The 20,262-nt window shown below is 55.2% G+C and overlaps 2 protein-coding genes across 3 annotated transcripts in view; both read right to left on the reverse strand.

The window, feature by feature from the left end:
* Positions 1 to 10,211, reverse strand: part of BAIAP2L2 (BAR/IMD domain containing adaptor protein 2 like 2) — a 30,475-nt gene extending 20,264 nt beyond the window's left edge. Inside the window, exons 1-4 of the mRNA XM_004700664.2 lie at positions 10,083 to 10,211; positions 8,954 to 9,029; positions 8,092 to 8,178; positions 7,663 to 7,724 (exon numbers count right to left, since the gene is read on the reverse strand). Of these exons, the coding sequence (XP_004700721.1) occupies positions 7,663 to 7,724; positions 8,092 to 8,178; positions 8,954 to 9,029; positions 10,083 to 10,133 (276 nt within the window). The 5' untranslated portion in view covers positions 10,134 to 10,211. The remainder of the gene's footprint in view (positions 1 to 7,662; positions 7,725 to 8,091; positions 8,179 to 8,953; positions 9,030 to 10,082) is intronic.
* Positions 10,212 to 10,935: 724 nt separating this feature from the next.
* Positions 10,936 to 20,262, reverse strand: part of PLA2G6 (phospholipase A2 group VI) — a 56,386-nt gene continuing 47,059 nt past the window's right edge. For both annotated transcript variants that reach the window (XM_004700247.2, XM_045290587.1), the window contains 6 exons: positions 19,870 to 20,020; positions 14,426 to 14,562; positions 13,930 to 14,084; positions 11,916 to 12,083; positions 11,560 to 11,633; positions 10,936 to 11,447 (listed from right to left, as the gene is read on the reverse strand). In XM_004700247.2, coding sequence (XP_004700304.1) covers positions 11,303 to 11,447; positions 11,560 to 11,633; positions 11,916 to 12,083; positions 13,930 to 14,084; positions 14,426 to 14,562; positions 19,870 to 20,020 — 830 coding nt within the window. In that variant the 3' untranslated portion in view covers positions 10,936 to 11,302. The remainder of the gene's footprint in view (positions 11,448 to 11,559; positions 11,634 to 11,915; positions 12,084 to 13,929; positions 14,085 to 14,425; positions 14,563 to 19,869; positions 20,021 to 20,262) is intronic.

The following is a 20,262-nucleotide window of genomic DNA, read 5'->3' on the forward strand; positions in this document are numbered from 1 at the left end:
CACCCCCTACAATGGTGTTTAGTAAACCTCAATGGAAATTCAGATCCAGTGTGTGTGTGTGTAATCCCTGCCTCAGGAGAGGCGATTTCCCTTCTGTTGGTGGGTAAACCAACCCATCATTGGGAAAAGGCTGAAACTTCTTTAGACCCCCAATGGGAGACTGTGCCCTGAATTATGTTCCTGATTTGAAGGGACTTTTGATCAAGTTTCTATCCAGCCCTGGGTGACGGAGACTGCGTGCTATGGACAATTGGGACTTTGTTCTTTTGAGGGTGACAACATCCTTCATCGGCCACATCAGAAGGATCCTATCTGGAAACTAAGCAAACTAGACCCTACCTGAAGCACACCTGTAGCCGATGAAAGGAATGGCACTAGTCCCTGGGACACACTTGGACAGAAATGCCCTGGCGTGAGAAGCAGCAGGTGCCTACTAGTCCAAAGTTGTGAAGTTGGCAGTCTGGTTCCAGTCTCTTGCTCTGAGGGTATCCAGTAGTTGGCAGCTCAGGACAACCTTCTGTCTGCTCCCATCATCGTCTGCTTTACTGCAGCACGTTTTGTTCCAACAGGCAGTTTGACCACAGTGAATGAGTCTTACCGGAAGTCTTGTCCTAACCCCCACCCTCACTGATGGCACAGTGTCCAGTCACCTGACTTTTTAATCTGTGTATCGATGTACAAGTCAATAATCTACGTACTTTAGTAAAAAAACCTCCCTATACATGTAGGGAGGTTTTTTAAATTTAATTTTCTAAGCAGTATTTTAAAATCCATACCACTGGCTAATTTAATGATGCTATCCATAGAATTACCAAATGCCCCACAGGGGTGATTTATAATATTCTCCCAATAAAATGATCATGATGTATCTAAAGTGGACTGGGGAATACATATATGAGTTATAGATATATTCATGGATTTTGAGCTCACACTTAACCATACACCCTAATCTAAGAACTTGATATTCACCTTCATGAAGCATTTGCTGAAGAAGATAGGGGTGCTATGAGTGTGTGGTGAAGAAATCTGATGGTGCCCGGCTACCAGAAAGAATACTGTCAGGGATATTAAAGGTTTGTCTTAAATTAAACAGTCATTTAAGTGAGGTGACAGTTAACTCCACATAGAAGAAGCACTTCAGCCTGTGTGACTCAAGGATTATAAACAATAAAATCCAAAGACCAGAGGAGATAATGGTATTAGAGCTTAAATTCTGAGCACCAGGTTTGCAGAAAGATGTAGATGGCAGGGGAAGCCTAAAATCCACTGGCAACATCTCTGCATGGATTAAGCCTCCAGAGAATCCCCTCTGATCACCGACCAGGGATGTGAACGGCCTTGGCATCGGACAGAGTGCTCGGCAGTGGTTCCTTCATCACATTGGGGTGAGGCGGGAATTGAACATCTCATCATTTGTTCTCCCTTGACTCATCTAAATTTGTTCTAGTTTTTATTATTTTCTGAATTATTTTGGATCAAAGTCTTTCTGTGTTTTATTTTGTGTTGTTGGGGGTGGCGGGCGTGTGTGTGTGTGTGTGTGTGTGTGTGTGTGTGTGTGTGTGTGATCCAGGGTAGTTAACTCTGTAGCGACAGTAACCGGATTGTTACGTCACTGGACAGTGTCTCGGGGTTGTGGCAGGGAAGGTTGAGGGGCAGTGGGGAGCTAATAATAATGAGTACAAGAATGAAGAAAATACTTTAAAATTGATTGGGTGATGATTGCATGATTCTTTTTAAATATGTTTAAACCGTTAAAATAGATGGTATGCGAATTATATGCCAATAAAACTGTGTGTGTGTGGGGGGGTAGCTAGAATATAAGGTAAGAGATTAAAAAAAAAATTGGTGAAGCATTTATAAAAACAGAAGGCATTCTTATTTTTAGAGGATACTGATGGTAAATGGCAGCACAGATTCAACCCTCTCATCCAAACAAAGCACAGAAACTGTGTCACGTAACCAAAAACTCACAGATCGCATTCATAACAGAACCATGTGATGAGATACTCCCACAAGCCCCTCCAAATAAAGTTGCTAACAGCTTCGGGGCCTGCATAAGATCAACGTCTGTGCAGGAGGAAGGAGTGGGAGGTGACTGGGTGTCTGATGGAGCTGACAACGAGAACCCCCCAAATAGTCCACAAGGATTCACTGGAAAACACATCTGAGAAGAGCAGCTGACACACAAGGGACGTGGCTCATCCTTAAAGGGTCCCTGCAGGAGCCTGAAATGACCGGCGTAGTCCGGGGCCTCTCGACTCTTGACCCTCACCATCCAGGCGCCACTCCTAGAGAGGAGTAAAAATGTCCCTGGTGGGGAGCACTGGGGGTGGGATAAAAATCACGAAGAGGGACCAGAGGGGCAAAGGGAAAAGAAGGGCCAACAAACGTCGGGGTGAGGAACCGAGCCAAGAGAGCTCAGAAAGCAGGCTGCCCTGCTTTTGGAAATGAGACAGAAACAATCGGGTGAGATTCTGTGAAGTTATCAAAGCTGTCGTTACCCATGCTCCCATCTGAAATGTCTGGAAAGAAAGGCTGATAGCACACAAAAAGGGGGGAGAAAGGGGTGGGGGGCAAGAAAGAACCTTTGGCACAAAATCCAATCGTTATTACGAGAAAAAGGGAGCAAGGATGAGAACGACACACCTGTAGACACTGAACTCCCATCAGAAAGAGAGAGACGAACAGTGTGACCTCCTACTGGACAGGGGACTAGAAACCCCAACCCAACCCAATGTGCCAACACGGTGCCAGAGAGGTAGGAAGCGACATATGTCCGAGTTAGGAGATGACAGAACTAGGGGAGGAGGGAGAAATTCAAAGAGAGGCTGATGTCAGTCACGGAGGCTAAGTTACAAGGAACGAGAGTGGCTGAACGCGATTAAGAAACAGAAGGTAAAAAATAAAAAAAATAAAAAAAGAAACAGAAGGTGTTGGCCTTGCCAGGTTCTTGCACGTATTAATGTATCTGCATGTCTATCTAGGTAAGACAGACGGGATAAATAATTCGGAGATGAAAAGAACGGGACCAATGGATCCAGGGGGGATATGGGAGAAGGGGAGGTAGGAGAAGAGAAAAGGGGTGGTGGGGTGGTGGTAACCAACCCAGGGGCAAGGGAACAACAAGTGAACTATAATCAATGGAAGGAAGGTCATAGTGGGGTTTAATCAAGGGCAATTACTAAACCAGCAAGGAATTACTAAACCCAAATGAAGGCCGAACATGATGGTGGGACAAGAGGAAAGTAAAAGGAAATAGAGGAAAGAACCAGGAGGCAAAGGACATTTATAGAGGCCTAAAAACAGGCATGTCCATGTGTAAATACATATACAATGAGAGGGGAATAGAACTATGTACTCATATCTATATGTTAAGAATTAAGGTTGCAGATGGACATTGGGCCTCGACTCAAGTACTCCCTCAACACAAGAACACTTGGTTGTAACAGTCCGGCATTCTGAGATACTCACCTTCCCGACATGATTGCTGAAGACAAAATGGATGCATAAGCAAATGTGGTGAAGAAAGCTGATGGTGCCCAGCTACCAAAAGATATAGTGTCTGGGGTCTTAAAGGCTTGAAGATAAATAAGCGGCCATCTAGCTGAGAAGCAACAAAGTCCACATGGAAGAAGCATACCAGCCTGTGTGATCATGAGGTGTTGAAGAGATCAGGTATCAGGCATCTAAGACCCAGAACAAAACCATACCCAAGGTGAATGGGGGGTTGGGACATGGAGTGGAGACCCAATGCCCACCTGTAGACAATTGGACATCCCCTCACAGAGGGGTCACAGGGAAGAGATGAGCCAGTCAGGGTGAAGTATAGCACCAATGAAACACACAACTTTCCTCTAGTTCTTTGGTGCTTCCTTCATCCCACTATCATGACCTCAATTCTACCTTACAAATTGGATTAGACCAGAGCATGCACACTGCTACAGATAAGAGCCCACAACACAGGGAATCCAGGATAGATAAACCCCTCAGGGCCAACAAGGAGAGTAGAGATACTAGGGAATTAGGGAACGGTGGGGGAAGAAAGGGGGGATTGATCACAAGGATCACAAGGATCAACCTAGAACCCCCCTTCCAGGGGGACGAATAACAGAAAAGTGGGTGAGGGGTGAGGCAGGATGATATCAAATATGGAAATAATAATCTATAACTTATCAAAGGTTCATGAAGGAGGGGGGCGGGGGAGGGTGGGGGACGAAATGGGTAGCTGATATTAGGGGCTAAAGTGGGAAGAGAATGCTTTGAAAATGATGATGGCAGCATATATGCAAATATGCTTGACACACTGGATGAATGTATGGATTGTGATAAGAGATGTAAGAGCCCCCAGTAAAAGTTTTTTGTTTGTTTTTTTTAAAAAACAGAAGGTGGACCTTTTTCAAATGAAAAGGAACTAAGAACTGATGAGTTATTAATGATGGGTGTGGAGTTTGGGATTTGGAGGGTGGAGATTGTGATTAAAGCATTCTAACATTAGACAGTCATGATCATTGTGAATTTCTTGACTATATCAAAAACCAGTGAACTAAGTTCATATATTACCTACCCATCTACCTACCTACTTACTCATCTACTCATCCATCCATCCATCCATCCATCCATCCATCCATCCATCCATTTATCTATCTACATATTTATCTATCTATCCCTTATTCAGTGCTAGTATGATAGTTGTAGTTTTCATACTTCATAACATATACTTAAATCACACTATTAAGAAAAGGAGCCTTAGTGATGCAGCTGTTAGCTGTGCTTGACTACTAACCAGAAGGTCGGTGGTTTGGATCCACCAGCCTCTCCTTGGCAGAAGGTTGTGGCTGTGTGCTCAGTAAAGACTATGGTTCTTGTTGCTAGGGTTATGGAGCCACTTCTGACCCACGTCAACCCTATGCATGACGGTCGCTGTTTGAGCCAGGGTTGCAGCCACCGTCAACCTCTTTTCACGGGCCTTCTACTTTACCGAGTCTGATGTTCTTCTCTGGGGCCTGGTCTCTCCCGAGGACACGCCCAAGGTACATGCGTCTAAGGAGCGTCCTTAGATTTGTTTGTTCTTCTAGCAGCCCATGGTATAGTCGATATTCTTCACCAACACCCTAATTCAAGGCACCGATTCCGAACTGGCTTTCATATGCTTAGGAGGTGCATGAAAATAGCATGGCTTGCGTCCGTCCGGTGCATCTCAGTTCTGAACGCGACATCTGTGCTTTTGTACACGTTGGAAAGGCCGTTTGCATCACGTTTACCCACTGCGATCGTCATTTAATTTCCCGACCTCTGCTTCCATGATTGTTGAGTCTGGAGCTGTACACATTACCACCTTGGAAACCTTCTGGGACAATGTACTTGGTCCTAGAGTGCCACTATGAGTCAGAATTTATTTAACAGCAATGAGTTAGGCTTATCATGAATAAACCAATCTTAGAAGAACTACAAACAGAATGCTTCCTAGAAGCGAGGATATGCAAGCCTTGAGCTCACTCTGGATACATCGTCAGGAAAGATGGATCGCTAGGAAAGGACATCGTGTTTGGCAAAGTGGAGGGTCGATGAAAACAAGGGAGGGAAACCGTCCATGAGGTGACTGATAGAGGAGTCACAACAATAGGCTCAAATTGACTACATCCTGTGATCACGAGGGCAGCACAGGACTGGGCAATGTTTTGTTCTGTTACATATAAATAAGGTCCCCGTGCACCGGAGCCAACACATTGGCAAGTAGCAATGACAAACTGGGAGGTGAAGACGGACAGAAACAAAGAAAAGGGGGTGGGGGAAAAAAAAAAGAAATGAAGAAAAGATGTTCAAATATCTAATAAGAGAAACAAAAAGAATTACAGATAGTCCATGAAGATCCAACATACAAATAATAGGCATCCCTGGGAAACAAATAGTATATAAAGGGAAGTGTCTTTTTACAGAAGTGCTATAGTTAATAAGTGGAAGAGCATTAGAATAATATCACCTTGTAACTTCCCATGCGTTCATTGATCCAGCCCCAATGAGAATCTACCCCTGCTAATCTCACATGACAACAGATGGAATACGCCTCCCAGTGGAAGAGTCAGCATGCCCTCCTCTATCTGGTCAAAGGGCTGGTATCTGAGTCCGATCAAACTTCTGGATGTAGAGAGGAACAAGCTGAATGGTGCCGTGAGGATGAGATTGGAAATACCTGGTCTCTGAGAAACTCCAGACTGGGGGGGACTCAAATAGCCCTGGGGACTTCAACGGACAAGTTTTAAGGAAAAGAAAGTGCTGGACAGGGCCCACTAGATTTAACCACTAGATTAAAAGAAAGAGCTAGGAAACCAGATCTATGTATTTGTGGGTTTATATGACATCCTATGTATTTCAGAGCAAAGACTGCACTGTTGTGACTGTGGATGTGAGCACGTGACAGAACAAACATGAAGAAACCAAGGGGGTGTCGGGTCAGGGGTTGTTTAGGGAGGACGGGAAGAACCATGAGGCTGATAGGCGGCATGGCTGGAATTCTGGGGAGGCTGACCGACCCTAAGCCAGATCCTGTCAGTCGTGTACCCAAAGCCCTCTAAGGTTGCCCCTTCCATGCAGAACAGAAGCTAGACTCCCAACAAGACCCCCCTGTTGCCTGTTGGTCTCATCTCCAGCCACATAGGCCTCCTCACTTTGTTCTGAACATCTACCTGTTCCCTCTGCCTGGGCCACCCTCCCCCCAGCTAGCTCTCTCAGTGGCTCACGCCTGGTCTCCTTCAAGTCTTTCTCCACGTTGGCTTCCCAGTAAGGTTTTCTTGGGCCCTCTGGAGAAAACCACCTTCTCCAATGCTTCCTAGTCTCCTTCCCTGCTTTCCGCTTCTGCACAGCACTGAGCGCATCTTACACGGCCTATTGATCTTGGGTTGGGTCTGACTAGTCTCTACAACAGTGCCTGGCGGCCACCTGGACCCCATGACCATAGAAGGTTGCTGGATGATTGGACCCAGGACAGAGGCAAGCCCTGGAACTGTTCTCCTTGCTGGCTGGGGGCCCTGCCTGCTGGTCACAGCCAAGACTGGGCCCCAAGAGGACAGCTCTCCTGACAGTGCCGGTCTGGGTGACACTCGTCCCTGCCCAGCCCAGGAATGCCACAAGGGTCACGGTGGGCCATCTGTGCTGGATGTTGGAGATAGGGCCAGTGTTCTGGCAAAGAGAAGTCTGTCTGGCAGTGGCCCGGTGGGGGGGGACACCGGGCTGGGTTTGGGGAGCTGGAGTGGGGATTCGGACCATCAGGATTTAGTACCTCGCGTGGGCAGGCCTGTGTTCGGTTTTGTCAGCAGCAGGGATGTGGAAGGGTTTCCACTCCTAAGAGCGACTAGCTCACTTATATGGACTCCTGGGGACAGGGGAGCAGGCAGGGCCTTGGGCAAAGTTTCCATGTCATTGCAGCCCCTCCCCGGACTCTGGGATCTAGACCAGTCATGAAATCTCAGAGACTCTGTAAAACGGGGACCGACGTGGCACCTGGGGAGGATGGATGAGGATACACAGGGCACCATGTCCCCCAGAGGCTGGCCCCGCAGGCGCTGGGGTCACTGGGGGCCAGATGGGGGCCAGGAAGTCGTCCCTGGGAAGCATCTCTGGGAGATGGGGCCCAGGCTCCTGGAGGCTGTGGGGTCCACTACTTACCACTACTTCCAGGTCAGAGTTCAGGTGCCGCTGGATGTCAGACATCTGCACCAGGACCTCCCCTGGGACATGGAGGGGAGGCTTCAGGGTGGGGAGTCTGCTCTGCCCACCCGCTTCCCACCAGGAGCTGCCTGGGGCTGGTTTCGGGACCAGAGTTGAGAGCTCCCATAGGGCTGCAGGGAATGGGAAGGGGCTCAGACTCCAGGAATGAGTCTGAGCTGGGGTGCGGTAGGGAGGCCTAGGTGCGGGGCTGTGTCTGGGGCACTTTCCAGAAGGGCACATCTGGGAAGGGACCCCTAGGGCGGTGGGCAAAGACAGTTGCAGGCCCTGGGACGGAGGAGGGACCCTGCTCAGGGACAGCAGGAGGAGGAACTGGGCAGAGGACCCCCAACCCCCTGGAGGCTGGTAGTGTATGGGGAGTTCACTCACCCAGGATCTGTGAGGTGGTGCTCTGTAGGGCCTGCTCCCCAATCTTCTGGATGGCATTGAAGTATACCTCAGCTGCCTCGGACAAAGCTGGGGGAGAAGGGGAGTCCAGTTGGCACCCCTCCTCTACTCCACCCCCGCCCCTTGTCAGGAGAGAGGGTGTGGGGATGTGGCACTGTGCTGGGTGGGCAGTGGGGGTGGAGTAGGGTGGGGCTCCTGGTGGGGCAGCTGCCCTGGAACAAGGTAGACACAGGTGTTCAGCCCAGTGTACACCCGTCAGCAGGTGGGGCCGAGCTGCTGCGTCCGGGTGCAGGGGGCCCAGATGGGTGCAGGCTGGCAGTGGGGAGCATGAGACAGCACCCCTGGACCTCCCCTCCCACAGCATCCTACAAAGCAGGAGGGACGGGGTGGCCTTCAGCTCTGGGGGACTGGCTCTCCACAGTGTCATCGTCCCCAGAGGGCCTCGACTCGTGATTCTCGTGGTGGAGGGGTGGTGGTGGAACTATGGAGACCACACAGGGGTGGGTGAGTGCTGGGGAGGCTGGCTTTGCCCACAAACAGCTGGGGGTGTCAGGCTGGGTAACGGAGGTGGGACTGGGGATGGTGGTGGGGCATGGCGGGGCCGGGGTCTGCTAGTGGGAAACGGATAGCTGTGTGGCTGGATGGTGCGGGACCTCACCTGCCTGCTGCTCTCTCTCCGGGAGAATTTGGGGGCACCCGCTCCAGGGGTAGGTAAGGGTTGTGGGCATGGGGGTTAGATGTTTGGGCACTGGAAGGAGAGGGTGTCCAGTGGGCTAGGGACCTGCCTGGGTGAAGGGGAGCTTTGGTGGGGAGGTGGTGCCGCATGGAGGGGGCCTGCACTCACCGTGGAAGGCCCGCAGGTAGTTATTCCCCAGGTACACCAGGTTCTCCAGGGCAGGGTTGAACTGCTCCATTATGCTCTGTGCCAGGAGGGCAAAGGTGAGAGGGTGCATTTGGGGTGAAAGATGGCGTGCTGTGGGACTTGGGGCCCCAGACTCTAGGGCCCCCTAGAAGCCTGGGATCACCCAGAACCCCTGCTTTCTGCCAGCAGGCTCCTAGAAGCCCTCTTCTGGGGTCCTCCATTACAGTCGCCCTTGTCATCAGCTCCTGCTCACCCACTTGCCCTGACAGACCTCAATCCTGGGCACAGCGGCACCCATCATAGGGACCCGCTGCCCACACTGGCTGAGCCTGTCGGGTTGCCCTGGTCCTGAGTCTGGACCTCCCTGGTCTGGACAAGGTCAGGGGGGTTCAGGGCCAAGGGCGGACGTCATTCCTTTCAACACAACCCCTTGGGAGGGTCATGCTGTCTGGACACCGTGGGCGGCTAGAGAGCAGCTGGGCGGAGGGACAAGCCTGACCATGCCCTGAGACTTGGTTGTGGTTCAAATCCCAGCAATTCCTCTTCCTCTCTCTGTGACCTTAAACCAGCTGCTTAACCTCGCAGGGTTTATCAAACCGCATCGCTCCCTCCTCATCTTCCAAATGGGTGATTACTCTCCAAGGGCCAATGCTGTGAGGCCCACAGGGAAGGGGCCTGTGGACAGTAGGTGCTTAATAAATACCTAAGGGGTCTGCGTGCCTCGGAGGGGCTTGGACACGAGAGACATCCCCAACCCACCCAACCCACACCCCACTGGCTGTGTGCCAGTCCCTTTCTCTACGGCTCTGGGGTCCCACCCTTAGGCTTAGATGTGAGGGCCCCTCTGCTCCCAGCTCCAGCCATCTCCCAGGCCAGTCCGGCCTTGTCTGTGTGTGGGGGGGTGGGAGGGATGGGGGGATGTCTGTCGTGGCTGGCCCCCTGCCCTGTGGGGCTGTGGACAACCCTGCCCTGGAGCCCCAGCTTGCGGCTGGCCCAGCGGCTTGCACCTCAGGTGCCCACCCCCAGGTCCCCAGCATGGGGCAGCCTGGCGCCAGGGGGCCCTTCCTGAGCATGCGGCCGCCCTCCAGTGCCAGGGCTGCCCAGCCCTCACCTGGTAAATGGCAATCGTGGACCTGTAGAGGGGGTCCATCTCGGGGGCCATGGAGGGGGCGCTCGGCACGGGCAGGCTGAAGAACAGGTGCTGCCTGCTGAGCCCACAGGTGCCCACAGCTCGCCAAGCAGCACAGGAAGCTGCGGATCGGGCCTTGGGGCAGCAGGGCTGGAGGTGGCGACTGGCCGCTTAATTATTCACCAGCCGGGGATGTCAGAATCTGATCCGGGGCGTAACCAGACCCACCAGGGATGGCGTCCTGTGACGCAGGCGGCTTCGCGTGACCTGCCCCTTCAATTATTTACCCACGGCCCCAGCCGGGCGTGGGGGAGGGGGGCCGAAACGTGGGAGCCGGTCTCCTGACTCCTTACCCAGGGTGAGGTAGCGCAGATGGTGGGAGACCCACCTACCTGCCTCCCAAGAGAAGGGCCTTTCTGTGACCCCCTCTGGCTAGAACCCCTCCCCCAACAGACCGGCCAGTGGGCACTGCTTTTGTTGGTCCCCATAGGGCCTGGGACTCCAGGCCGGCAGCGCCCCCTGTGGCTACCCCAGTGTAGCCTGCAGGGAGGCAGCAGCTGACCCCTCTGGGGTGGTCACATGCCTGCGGAGCCAGTGCCCTCTCGGGGCCTCAATCCCCTCTGCCCCCAGCCCCCAGGGACCTTCCCTGGGGCCCTGGCCCTGCACCTCGCAGGTCTGTCCTGGAGAAGGGTATCCAGTGCTAGTCCCCCAAATCCTGCTCTGTGGACGACAGGCAAAGTGCCCCCACCCAGAGAGCCCACAGGAAGACGAGAGGTCAGGGCTAAAGGCAGCCACGGCTGTGCTCCCACCACAGTGAACACAAACTGCAGCCACTCAGTTCACCAGGTTTATTTCACACTCAGCCACTTCCTTGTTCAGAAGCACTGGCTCCCAGGGGTGACCTTTGGGAGCGGGGCAAGCGCGCGGCGGCGGGTGGCTCTGAGAGGCGTGGGGGGCAAAGTCAAACAGGCATCCGGTGCCCGCGCCCTTTTTCCTGCCGTTAGCCCCAAAGAGAAGGGGGTCGGTGGAAGGGGATGCTGGGTGGTCTCCGTGGCCCTGCAAGGGGCCGGGTGGGGCATGTGTACACCCTTAGTGTTGCAGCTGACAGGGCAGGCGAGGGCTCCCGCCACCTGCCGAGGTGGCAGCAGAGGAGGGCGGGCCCCAGGCCAGCTCGGGCGGGCGCTCCGGGCAGGCTGGTGGACTCAGGGCTGGAGCAGCAGCTGGATGAGCCTCTGGAACTCCTCTCTGTGCTCGTAGATGTAGACCTCGGTCTCCCACAGGGCGTTGACCAGCACCGCATCGCTGACCTCATCCAGCATGATGTCTGCCCCCAGCTGGGGGTTTAGCCTGTCGGTGCCGGGGAGGAGGGGTCACCTGGGGGACAAGGGCTGGGCAGGGGGTGAGCACAGAGCCGTCCCCAGGGGAAGGGGAGGTTTGGGCCAGGCCCAGCGAGCCTCACCTGAAGTACTGGATGCCAACCATCTCGCACCAGGCCCGGGCCCGGTCCACTGCCCGCCCGTCAGGGTCCGTGCACTAGGGGGTGACAGGGAGGGGGGCAGTGAGTGCCCATCCTACCCTGAAATCTCCATGCTGGTTTGGTTGTAGCCTAGCCAGGACTGGCCTGGCTACAGCCCAGGGTCAGTGAGGGTGGGAGCAGGGGTCGAGCAGCTGAGCCTCCTGGTCCCCGGGGCCTCACGGCTGCCACCCATCTTGGCTCTAGATGGCCCTACTGGGTGGGGCAGCCGTCCCACAGCGGCTCCCCAGGGCCACCGCCTCCCCATCTCCCAGCTCACCCACCAAGGGGCCCCTACTCACACAGTCCACCACCATCTTGCCCAGTTCCTTGGCCCCAAACACGGTCTTGGCCAGTTCCCAGGGGTTGCTGGGACGGAAGACATCCACACAGGTCACGGGCACCTGTGGGGACCTCCCTGTGCCCAGGGACACGACGATGGAGAGTTTCTTCACCTTGTTGCCCTGACCCTGTTGCCAACAGGACGGTGGTCAGGGCTCCAACGGGTCTTGGCTCTGGGGCGGGGCCAGAGCAGGCGGTGGGGGTGAAGCACGGCCTGGGCACACATCTGACAGACCCAGGTGGTCTACCCTTCCCACACATGGGCTGCTGTGGCCACCTGGGTGACCATGACAGGGGACACACTCTGTGGCCCAGCAAGGGGTCCATGCACGAGAGGGGGGGGGCTCTGGTGGGGCAAACGTCTACCCGCTGGGCTGCTCACCCCAAGGCCCGGGGCTCAAAGGCTACTTAGAGGCATGCTGCAGAAAGGCCTGGCTACCCACTTCCAGAAACCCTTGGGAGCAGTGCCACTTGGACCTGGGGTGGGCAGTGAGGACTGCACCTAGAACACTCCTTCTCAGGCTCTGGTCAAGGTCAAGGTCAAGGTCAAGGTCATGGCCCCCAGGCGGGAAGGGAGTTGCCATCCCTCGGGGCCTGGGACTTGCCAGGCATGGTCATCAGCCTCTCCCTCAACCCTGAAGTCTGTGAGGGACACTGATGGCATGGCGCCACCTCACCACCAAGGCCTCAGGGAGCCAGGGCTGAGGGGCTTGGCCTCCAGTGTGCTGGGCCACCTCTGCGGGTGGCACCCACCCTGGCTTTGGGACTCCTCATCCCTAATAGGGTGGTCTGGGACTGGGTGGCCAATAGGACCCCTTCCTGTCCTGAGTTTCCGTCTGGAGGCCGGCTCTGCCCTGTCTGCACCCTAAAGGGCGTTCCCAGTGCCCAGCACCCAGAAGCGCGGCTTCACCCGCAGGGGCTGCCTCCAGCAGGGTGGCCGAGCATGGGCACAGCTGGAGGTGCTGTTTCGCCCACTGACATTCAGCTCCAGGTGAGCCCACATGGTGCAGCGTGGACCAGCCCCCGAGGGTTATCTAGGTGGGGATCTTTCTTTAATGGAACTGACTGGGGGGGGGTCTTTCTCCCTGGGGGGCCACTTGGGGGGTTCAAACCATCCACCTTTCATCTAGCAACCTCGTGCTTAACTTCTGTGCCACTAGGGCTTGCTGGTTAGAAGCCCTCATCACTGCCATCCATGGAGTCGATGCCGGCTCACAGTGACCCATAGGACAGGGGGAACCGCCCGTGTCTCTGAGACTGCCACTCTTCATGGGGCGAAAAGACAGCCCTGCCGGTCTCCAACTGCAGACCTTGCGGATTGGAGCCCGACCCTAATTGGTAGCACAGCAAAGCCCGAGGAAGCCAGGCCTGTGTAGGGAGCAGCCCAAAGGAGGGGAGGAACGCTCAGATAGGTCCCACTGGTGGACAGCGACTGACACACGTGGGGAGCCCACACCCTGTCTGGGTGGACAACCAGGAGGCCTGTCTGGCAAGGCTGCCCCGCTGCGCCCAGCGAAGTGAGGTGTGGGGAGAGGCAGGACCAAGTTCAGAGCCGCCTCTGCCAAGACTGCTGCGTTCTGCTCCTGGGATGTCAGACCTCTTCCTACTGATCGGAGGCTCTGCACTGCCTTTCTCCGATGGCCTCCGGGACTGTCCCCTCTTGCGAGCCTCTAGGCCTCTAACTGCCCCCTCTTTTAGACCCTCCTTGTACCTGAGATCCTGGAAGGGGCAGGTCCTGGTGTACAGAGGGTCTGCCGGGTAGATGTGAACACATTAGGGGTGCATGCATCCCAAGCTGAGCCTTCTGCCCCAGCAGGAGATAACCCTCTGCCGCTCAGCACGATCGATCGCTCTGGGCCACAATCCACACGGCCACCCGATCAGTCCACTCGTGGGCGAAAGCCGTAGGGTAGAGGAGACGTGGTTGTGAGCAGGTCCTGAGGGGCCCCTTGGCCTGCAGGCTGTGGCACTCACCTTGCGGGCCAAGTCCTGGTTGTACTCGTGGATCTCAGTCATAGCGTCCAGCGTGGGGTTGTTGGCCAGCAGCCCGCCATCCAGGAAGCGCCCATTGGGCCGGAAGTAGGTGGGGGCTGCCCCGCTGCTGCGCGCTGCCCTCCACACAAGCTGTTCTGCGGGCAGGAGGTGGGAGAGGGTGGCCCAGTGGCACACACGTGTGCCTCCCCTCTCAGCTGGTGTGTGCGTGCATGTGAGGCTGCAGGGATGTGGGGGCCCTGTGACCCGGTCCAGTGTGCTGGTGGAAAGCGGGGTGCAGCTCTAGCCGCCCACCCCACCCACGTTCCATTAGCCTGCACAAGGCCTGGTGTCCCCACAGCTCTGCCAGAATGGGCTGGGAGAGGGACTGGGCACAGTGCATGGAAGGTGGGGGAAAGAGGGTGCCTGCCCCCCACAGCCCGCCCCTCAGGCTCCCTGGGCCATCTGTCTGCTCCTGGAGGCGGCACAAGTCACTGACCTGCGGGCTGGGTGGGGGGCTTCAGGTTAGTGTTCTGGCTGAAGCGAGGCTCCCACACGGTCTCCGGGGCGTCGTAATTCCGGAAGAGGTGGAGCTCTGCCGGCTGCCGGTCAGACAGGGTCCCTGTCAACATCACCCTGGGTGGGAACCAGGGAGGAGTTGGTCACGGGGCCTCCGCTGGACCTCTTCCCGTGGCCAGCATTCACCCTGGGCCCTTGGGCCCCCACTCCTTTGGATGGGTGGGCTTCTGCCTCGCAACATCCTGCCCACCCTTTTCCAGACAGGTTCTTCCCCATGATGCTAGGGGTGGGTTTCAGGGGTACAACCTCGGGGGTCGCCCTTCCCATGGATTCATCCTGTTCAGTGTTCACCTGCCTTGGGTGGGGGGTGAGGAGGGGCACAGAAGGACTGCCTGCACAAGGCCAGCGAGAGACATGTGCACATGCAAGTGAGGGAGGCCCTGGAAAGGCCCTCCAGAGAGGGGCCACACTGAAGTCCCCTGCCTCGCTGTAGAAGGGCTAGGGAAAAGTCACGCTCAGGACAGGCCCATTGACCATCTGCCATAAAACAAACACACTGCCCTGGACTGTGCTGCATCTGGCATGTAGTGCGGGGAAGCCCTGTGCAGGGCATGCATGCTCGCCACAGGCAGCTCTGAAGACCCACAGGCAGAGCCTGAGCAGCGGCAGTGAGCTGACTTGGGGGAACTGGGTGGTGGCTGCTGCGGGGACAGGGTGGGAGAGAGACTTGCCACTAGGTCCCTGTGGTCCCTTTCCAACGTCTGACCACGGGAGTCTCTGATCTCTGAACAGTGACTCCTGCTCACCTTGAGAGAAACCAGGCCAAGCCAGACGCACTGCCATGCAGTCGCTTTTGACTCAGCGACCCCACCTGGGGTCTTCAAGACCGTACCTTTTAACACAGCAGGCAGCCACAGAGGGCTTTGTGGGCGTGAACTGCTGACCCTGTAGTGAGCAGCCCAGTGCCTAAACCCCCAGCGGCACCAGGGTTCCTTACAGAGAAACTGGCACCCTAACTTACTGCTCGGGGTGGAAACGGCACAGCCTCCCCTGGAGACAAGCATGCCCGAAGCCTTTTCGATGCAGGAATTTGATCTGGAGGGAGAGAGGTCCTAAAGGAGTGATCCTAACTATGACTCACAGGACAAGGTAGAACTGCCCCTGAGGGTTTCCTAGACACTGTAACTCTTTACAGGAGCAGACAGCCTCCTCTTTCTCCCACAGAGCGGCTGGTGGTTTCAAACTGCTGACCTTTCAGTTAGCAGTCCAATTCGTAACCACACTGCCACCAGGGCTCCCCCAAACTCACTGCATGAAGTCCATTCGGAAGCCTTCAGCATAGGGCTCCCCAGCAAGGTGCAATGCATTCCAGAGACCCATGGAGACAAGCAGCACAGGAGTGGAAGAAAACGAAGTCAGTCCACGCCCGGGGTGTGTGCTAAGGTTGCGTCTTCTAAACACCTTCATTCATCCTGTATGCTGAGCAAACAACCAAAGTGGGACTCCATGAAGCAGCAGCAGCGCCCGGATGGGAGAAGGCTCCTGAACAACCGGCAAGAGGCGTATGTATGATGTAAGCTCGTATGATGTAAGCTCGTATGATGTAGGCTCGTATGACGTAGGCTCGTATGATGTAGGCTCGTATGATGTAGGCTCGTATGACGTAGGCTCGTATGATGTAGGCTTGCTCGCTGAAAGTGAGGACTTGAAGCCCTGGCTGATAGAGATCAAGGACAGCAGGTGGTCGTCAGCAACGAAAGCAAACATCTTCACAGCCGGACCCACTGATGACGGCTCGGGACATGCTCAATGGAGGAAAGAGGAGAGGTTGGGTCCACAGCCAACACTCATGAAGCAAGAGGCGAGAAGCCAAGCGACACACTGCACTGGGCAAATCGGCTGTGTGAGCCGGCTTACAGTGTTTTCAGAGCAGGGGCGGTCCTCTGAGGCCGAGCCGTGGTCTTGGCAGTCGCCTCCTGTGCGTGTGCACGTGGGGCACGGAATGAGGATGCCTTTGAGTTGTGCTGGTGACAAATATTCAAAGTACCACGGACTGACAAGGGAACAGGCCAACCCCGTGGGGGGCGGGGGCGGGGAGAATGGCCACAGCGTTCCCTAGAAGCGAGGGAGGGCAGGAGTCTCTGGAGGGAGCAGCCTGGGAAAAGGGCACTGTGCTTGGTGAAGGAGGAAGAGGAGGGCCCTGGGCCGGGTGGAGTGACACAGTGGCTACAGCAATGCCTTCCAGCGTGATCCCCGTGAGGTGAGGAGCCCAGGCGACCTGCTCACAGCACGCCCTCTGGCCACAAGGCCCTTCCTCCCGAAAAACCCACTGTGCAAAGCTCCTCGCATTTCAGAGGGTGAGAAATGTAACTTAAAGCAAGACCTGACCGTGGAAATGAGGCAGTATTTGCAGCAGACTGACGTGGAGAAGGCCGGTGGAGCAGAACCGAGGCAAGGTACCTAGCTGCTTTTGGACAGAAGCAAGGCCAAATAGGAAGGAGCAAGCTAGTTATTTCAAGATGTGGAAAACAAAATGTCAAATAAGCCCAAAGCAAGGAGAAGGAATACACAGCAGGACAGAAGTTACTGAGACAGAAAACAGATACGGGATCAAACTCGCTGCCGTGGGGCTGATGCCGGCTCATAGCACCTATAGGACAGGGTAAAACGGCCCCTGTGGGTCTCCGAGCCGGTAGCTCTGTACAGGAGTGGAGAGCCCCATCTTTCTCATGCCGAGCTGTGGGTGGTTGAGGACGGCTGGCCTTGCGGTGGTAGCCCTATGCTTAACTACGAAACCACCAGGGGCTCGTAGAGCCCAACGGTGGCTTTTTGATCAAAAGGACCAAACCAGTTGCTGGGGAGGCAATTTCCACTTAGGGCTTACTACCATCAAAACCCCTGTGACCAGACAGATAAAGAGGAGGGAGAGGGGGACAGGAGGGAGGCTTTGGGGTTGAAGCAGCACAGCATGGAATGTGAGCATTTGAAAGCTAACAAGAGGCGATTCTGAACAACCATATCAATTGGAAGACTTAGAGGAAATGGAACCATCCCTAGAAAAAAAATAACCCAAACCAAACTAAAATCAAACCCCCTTCCCATCATTGAAAAGCTTCCCACAGAGCTGACTGACTGCCGGCCTGGACGGCTGCACTGGAAGTCCTCTAGCAGACAGCTGAGCAAGAGAGAGAGCCACCGCTGTACCAACTCCCCCGAGCACAAACAGGGCGGGCTCTCCCACCTGCCCTCAGTAAGGCTCAAAACCCAAACAAGAGCCGCTAACACTTGGGTAACTCTTACTCCGCATGCATGCTCTCTGTGGCTCACCACAAGGTCAGCAGTTCTAAGCCACCCGCCGCTCCTCGGGAGAAGATGCAGCTTCCGGCTCCTGTGATGAGTGGTAGCCTCAGAAAGCCACAGGCGCAGTTCCACGCTGTCCTACAGGGTCGCCGTGAGCCAGAAGTGAGCGATCATGATGGCAGTGAGGTGGTTTTTTTTAACATACCAGGTGTTTTTTTTGTTTTTTTTCAGTGCGTCATAGATAGTAACTCGTTCAATCCACAGAAAAACCCACGAAATCAGCCAGGATGTTATTGTTAGGTGCCATCGCGTCAGTTCCGGTTCAGAGGGACCCTAAGGGAACAGAACGTCGCCCAGTCCTGCACCATCCTCACGACTGTTCTCCTGCCTCCGTCCATCGCTGCCGCCTCTGTGTTCGCCCAGCTCCTCCAAGGTCTTCCTCTCTTCTGCTGGCCCACTCCTTCACCAAGCATGAGGTCCTTCTCCAGGGACTGGGCTCCCCTGACAACACGTCCACAGGATCCAGAAAAGGAAGCTTTGGAGCCCAGGTCCTGAACCATTTCTGCACACCTCCTCGAAGAATGGCGAGACAGGCTTTTGAAGAACAAGGGCGAGGGGCAGTGGCCTAGATACCCAGACTCGCTCTAGAGCTCGAGCATTGCCCGTGATGGCGTCCTGGTCCAGGAGGCATCAATCCAAGAGGCAGAACCGAGAACGTTCCATTTTTCAAGTAACTAATGTGCGCATGGTGTGTGATTTTTCTGTGGCTGCACCATCCGCTGGCGCGTCCCCCTCCTGTGCACGCTGCAATGCGGAAGCACAGTAGGACTCTTGGCCCCGGCTGGAAAGGAAGCCGGCAGACACGGAGGGAGTGAGACTTCTTCGTCAGTGCCGGTGGGAACACCGGTGATTCGTGTGGCCAAAATAAGCCTGTTGCTGGAAGGTGGGTGGTTCAACACCTCCAGCCGCTCTGCGGGAGACAGACAAGGTGGTCGGCTTCTGCAAAGATGACCGCCTTGGGGCGGTGGCTGTGAGTCCGCATCCACTGGGCGGCTGCGGGATTGGTTCTGTTTGCTTGGGGTGATGGTGGTTAAGTGGGTGTTTTCTTGATGATTAGCCAGTAAACTATTTTAAGCATTTTTGTAGGGATTAGGCAAAATAGGTCCTATTTGCCACATGGGGCAGGGGAGGGGAGGAGATGATGGAGTGGGATGGGGAGTCTAGAATAAAATATTCACAAGTGCTTTTAAACATCGTCTCTGGTGAATAAGTTGCAGGTGAGATCTTCTTATTATTGTGTGTCTTTCCCACGTGTTCTTAAAAGCCTGTGTGTTGTCCGTACAGCCCACATAGCATTCGGACAGGGCAAGATAAGACAAAATAATAATTTATAAATTATCAAGGGCTCTTGAGGGATGGAGGAGCGGGGAGGGAGGGGAAATATGAGGACCTAATGCCGGGGGCTTAAGTGGAGAGGAAATGTTTTGAGAATGATGAGGGCAATGAATGTACAAATGCACTTTACACAATTGATGGATGTATGGATTGTGATAAGAGTTGTATGAGCCCCTAATAAAATGATTTTTAAAAAAAGAAAGAAGAAAAGAAGGGTTCTGGGGCTCCAGCGAGAGGAAGACAGGGCTTTCTACTCCAGTAAACAGCTCCAGCCTCCCATGGGTGGGGGGGTATCCCCGGGGGTCAGCGTGGACTCTGTGGCAGTGGGGTTTAGCCCTCAAGGCCCAACTCACACTCCACTTCCTACAGGAAGCCCCCCCTGACTGCTTGGTCCTAAACCTGCCCTGAGAACGCCTCCTCGCTGCCTATCCCCGGTGGCCGGGGCTGGGTGCTGCGGCGACAGAAAGGAGCCTGGTGGCTGCAGTGAAGGGCTCAGAACACAGGGCACAGACCCTGTGGCACACCTGCTGCAGACGACCCCTTCCTTCCCCGTGGGAGAGCAGAGGTGTCGAGAATCAGGCGGGGAGCCAGGCGGACCAGGGGCCAGCCCTTCGGTGCCCCGTGCCCTTGCCCTCTGCCTCACGTCCTTCCAGCACCCAAGCCCATTCCCCCTGTCCCCTGCCTGCTCCCCTCCCGCTGGGTCACCCTCAGGCCACGAAGACGGCTTACTTGGGCTTCTTGATGTCCGTCATCTTGGTGTGCTCTCCAAACTCCCGCTTGAGAAACTCCTCCAGGGGTCCTGACTCATAGGGCCGCGAGCCCCGGAACACCTCGTCCTTCATGCGGAAGTACACGCCGCGCATGTAGGCCATGGACTTGCCTAGGACATGGGGTTGGCATGGGAGCAGCGCCTGTCAGCGGCCTCGGCTTCGGCTTCGAGTCCTCCCAGACTGCAGGGACGACCTCCCTACCCACCCACCCCCGAAACCTCCAGTCCCGGGCTGAGCCAGACACCATCAAACAGTGCAGCCAGCAGCCTCTCTAAAATGGCCACTCGTGGCCCACTGGGCAGGGCCCTTTGTTTCCCAGGCCTTGGGGAAGGGCCCCTGGAGGATGGCTGGA

This window comes from Echinops telfairi, unplaced genomic scaffold, assembly GCF_000313985.2.
Source record: "Echinops telfairi isolate 266 unplaced genomic scaffold, ASM31398v2 ScPeMD7_2;HRSCAF=8, whole genome shotgun sequence".
NCBI lineage: Eukaryota > Metazoa > Chordata > Mammalia > Afrosoricida > Tenrecidae > Echinops > Echinops telfairi.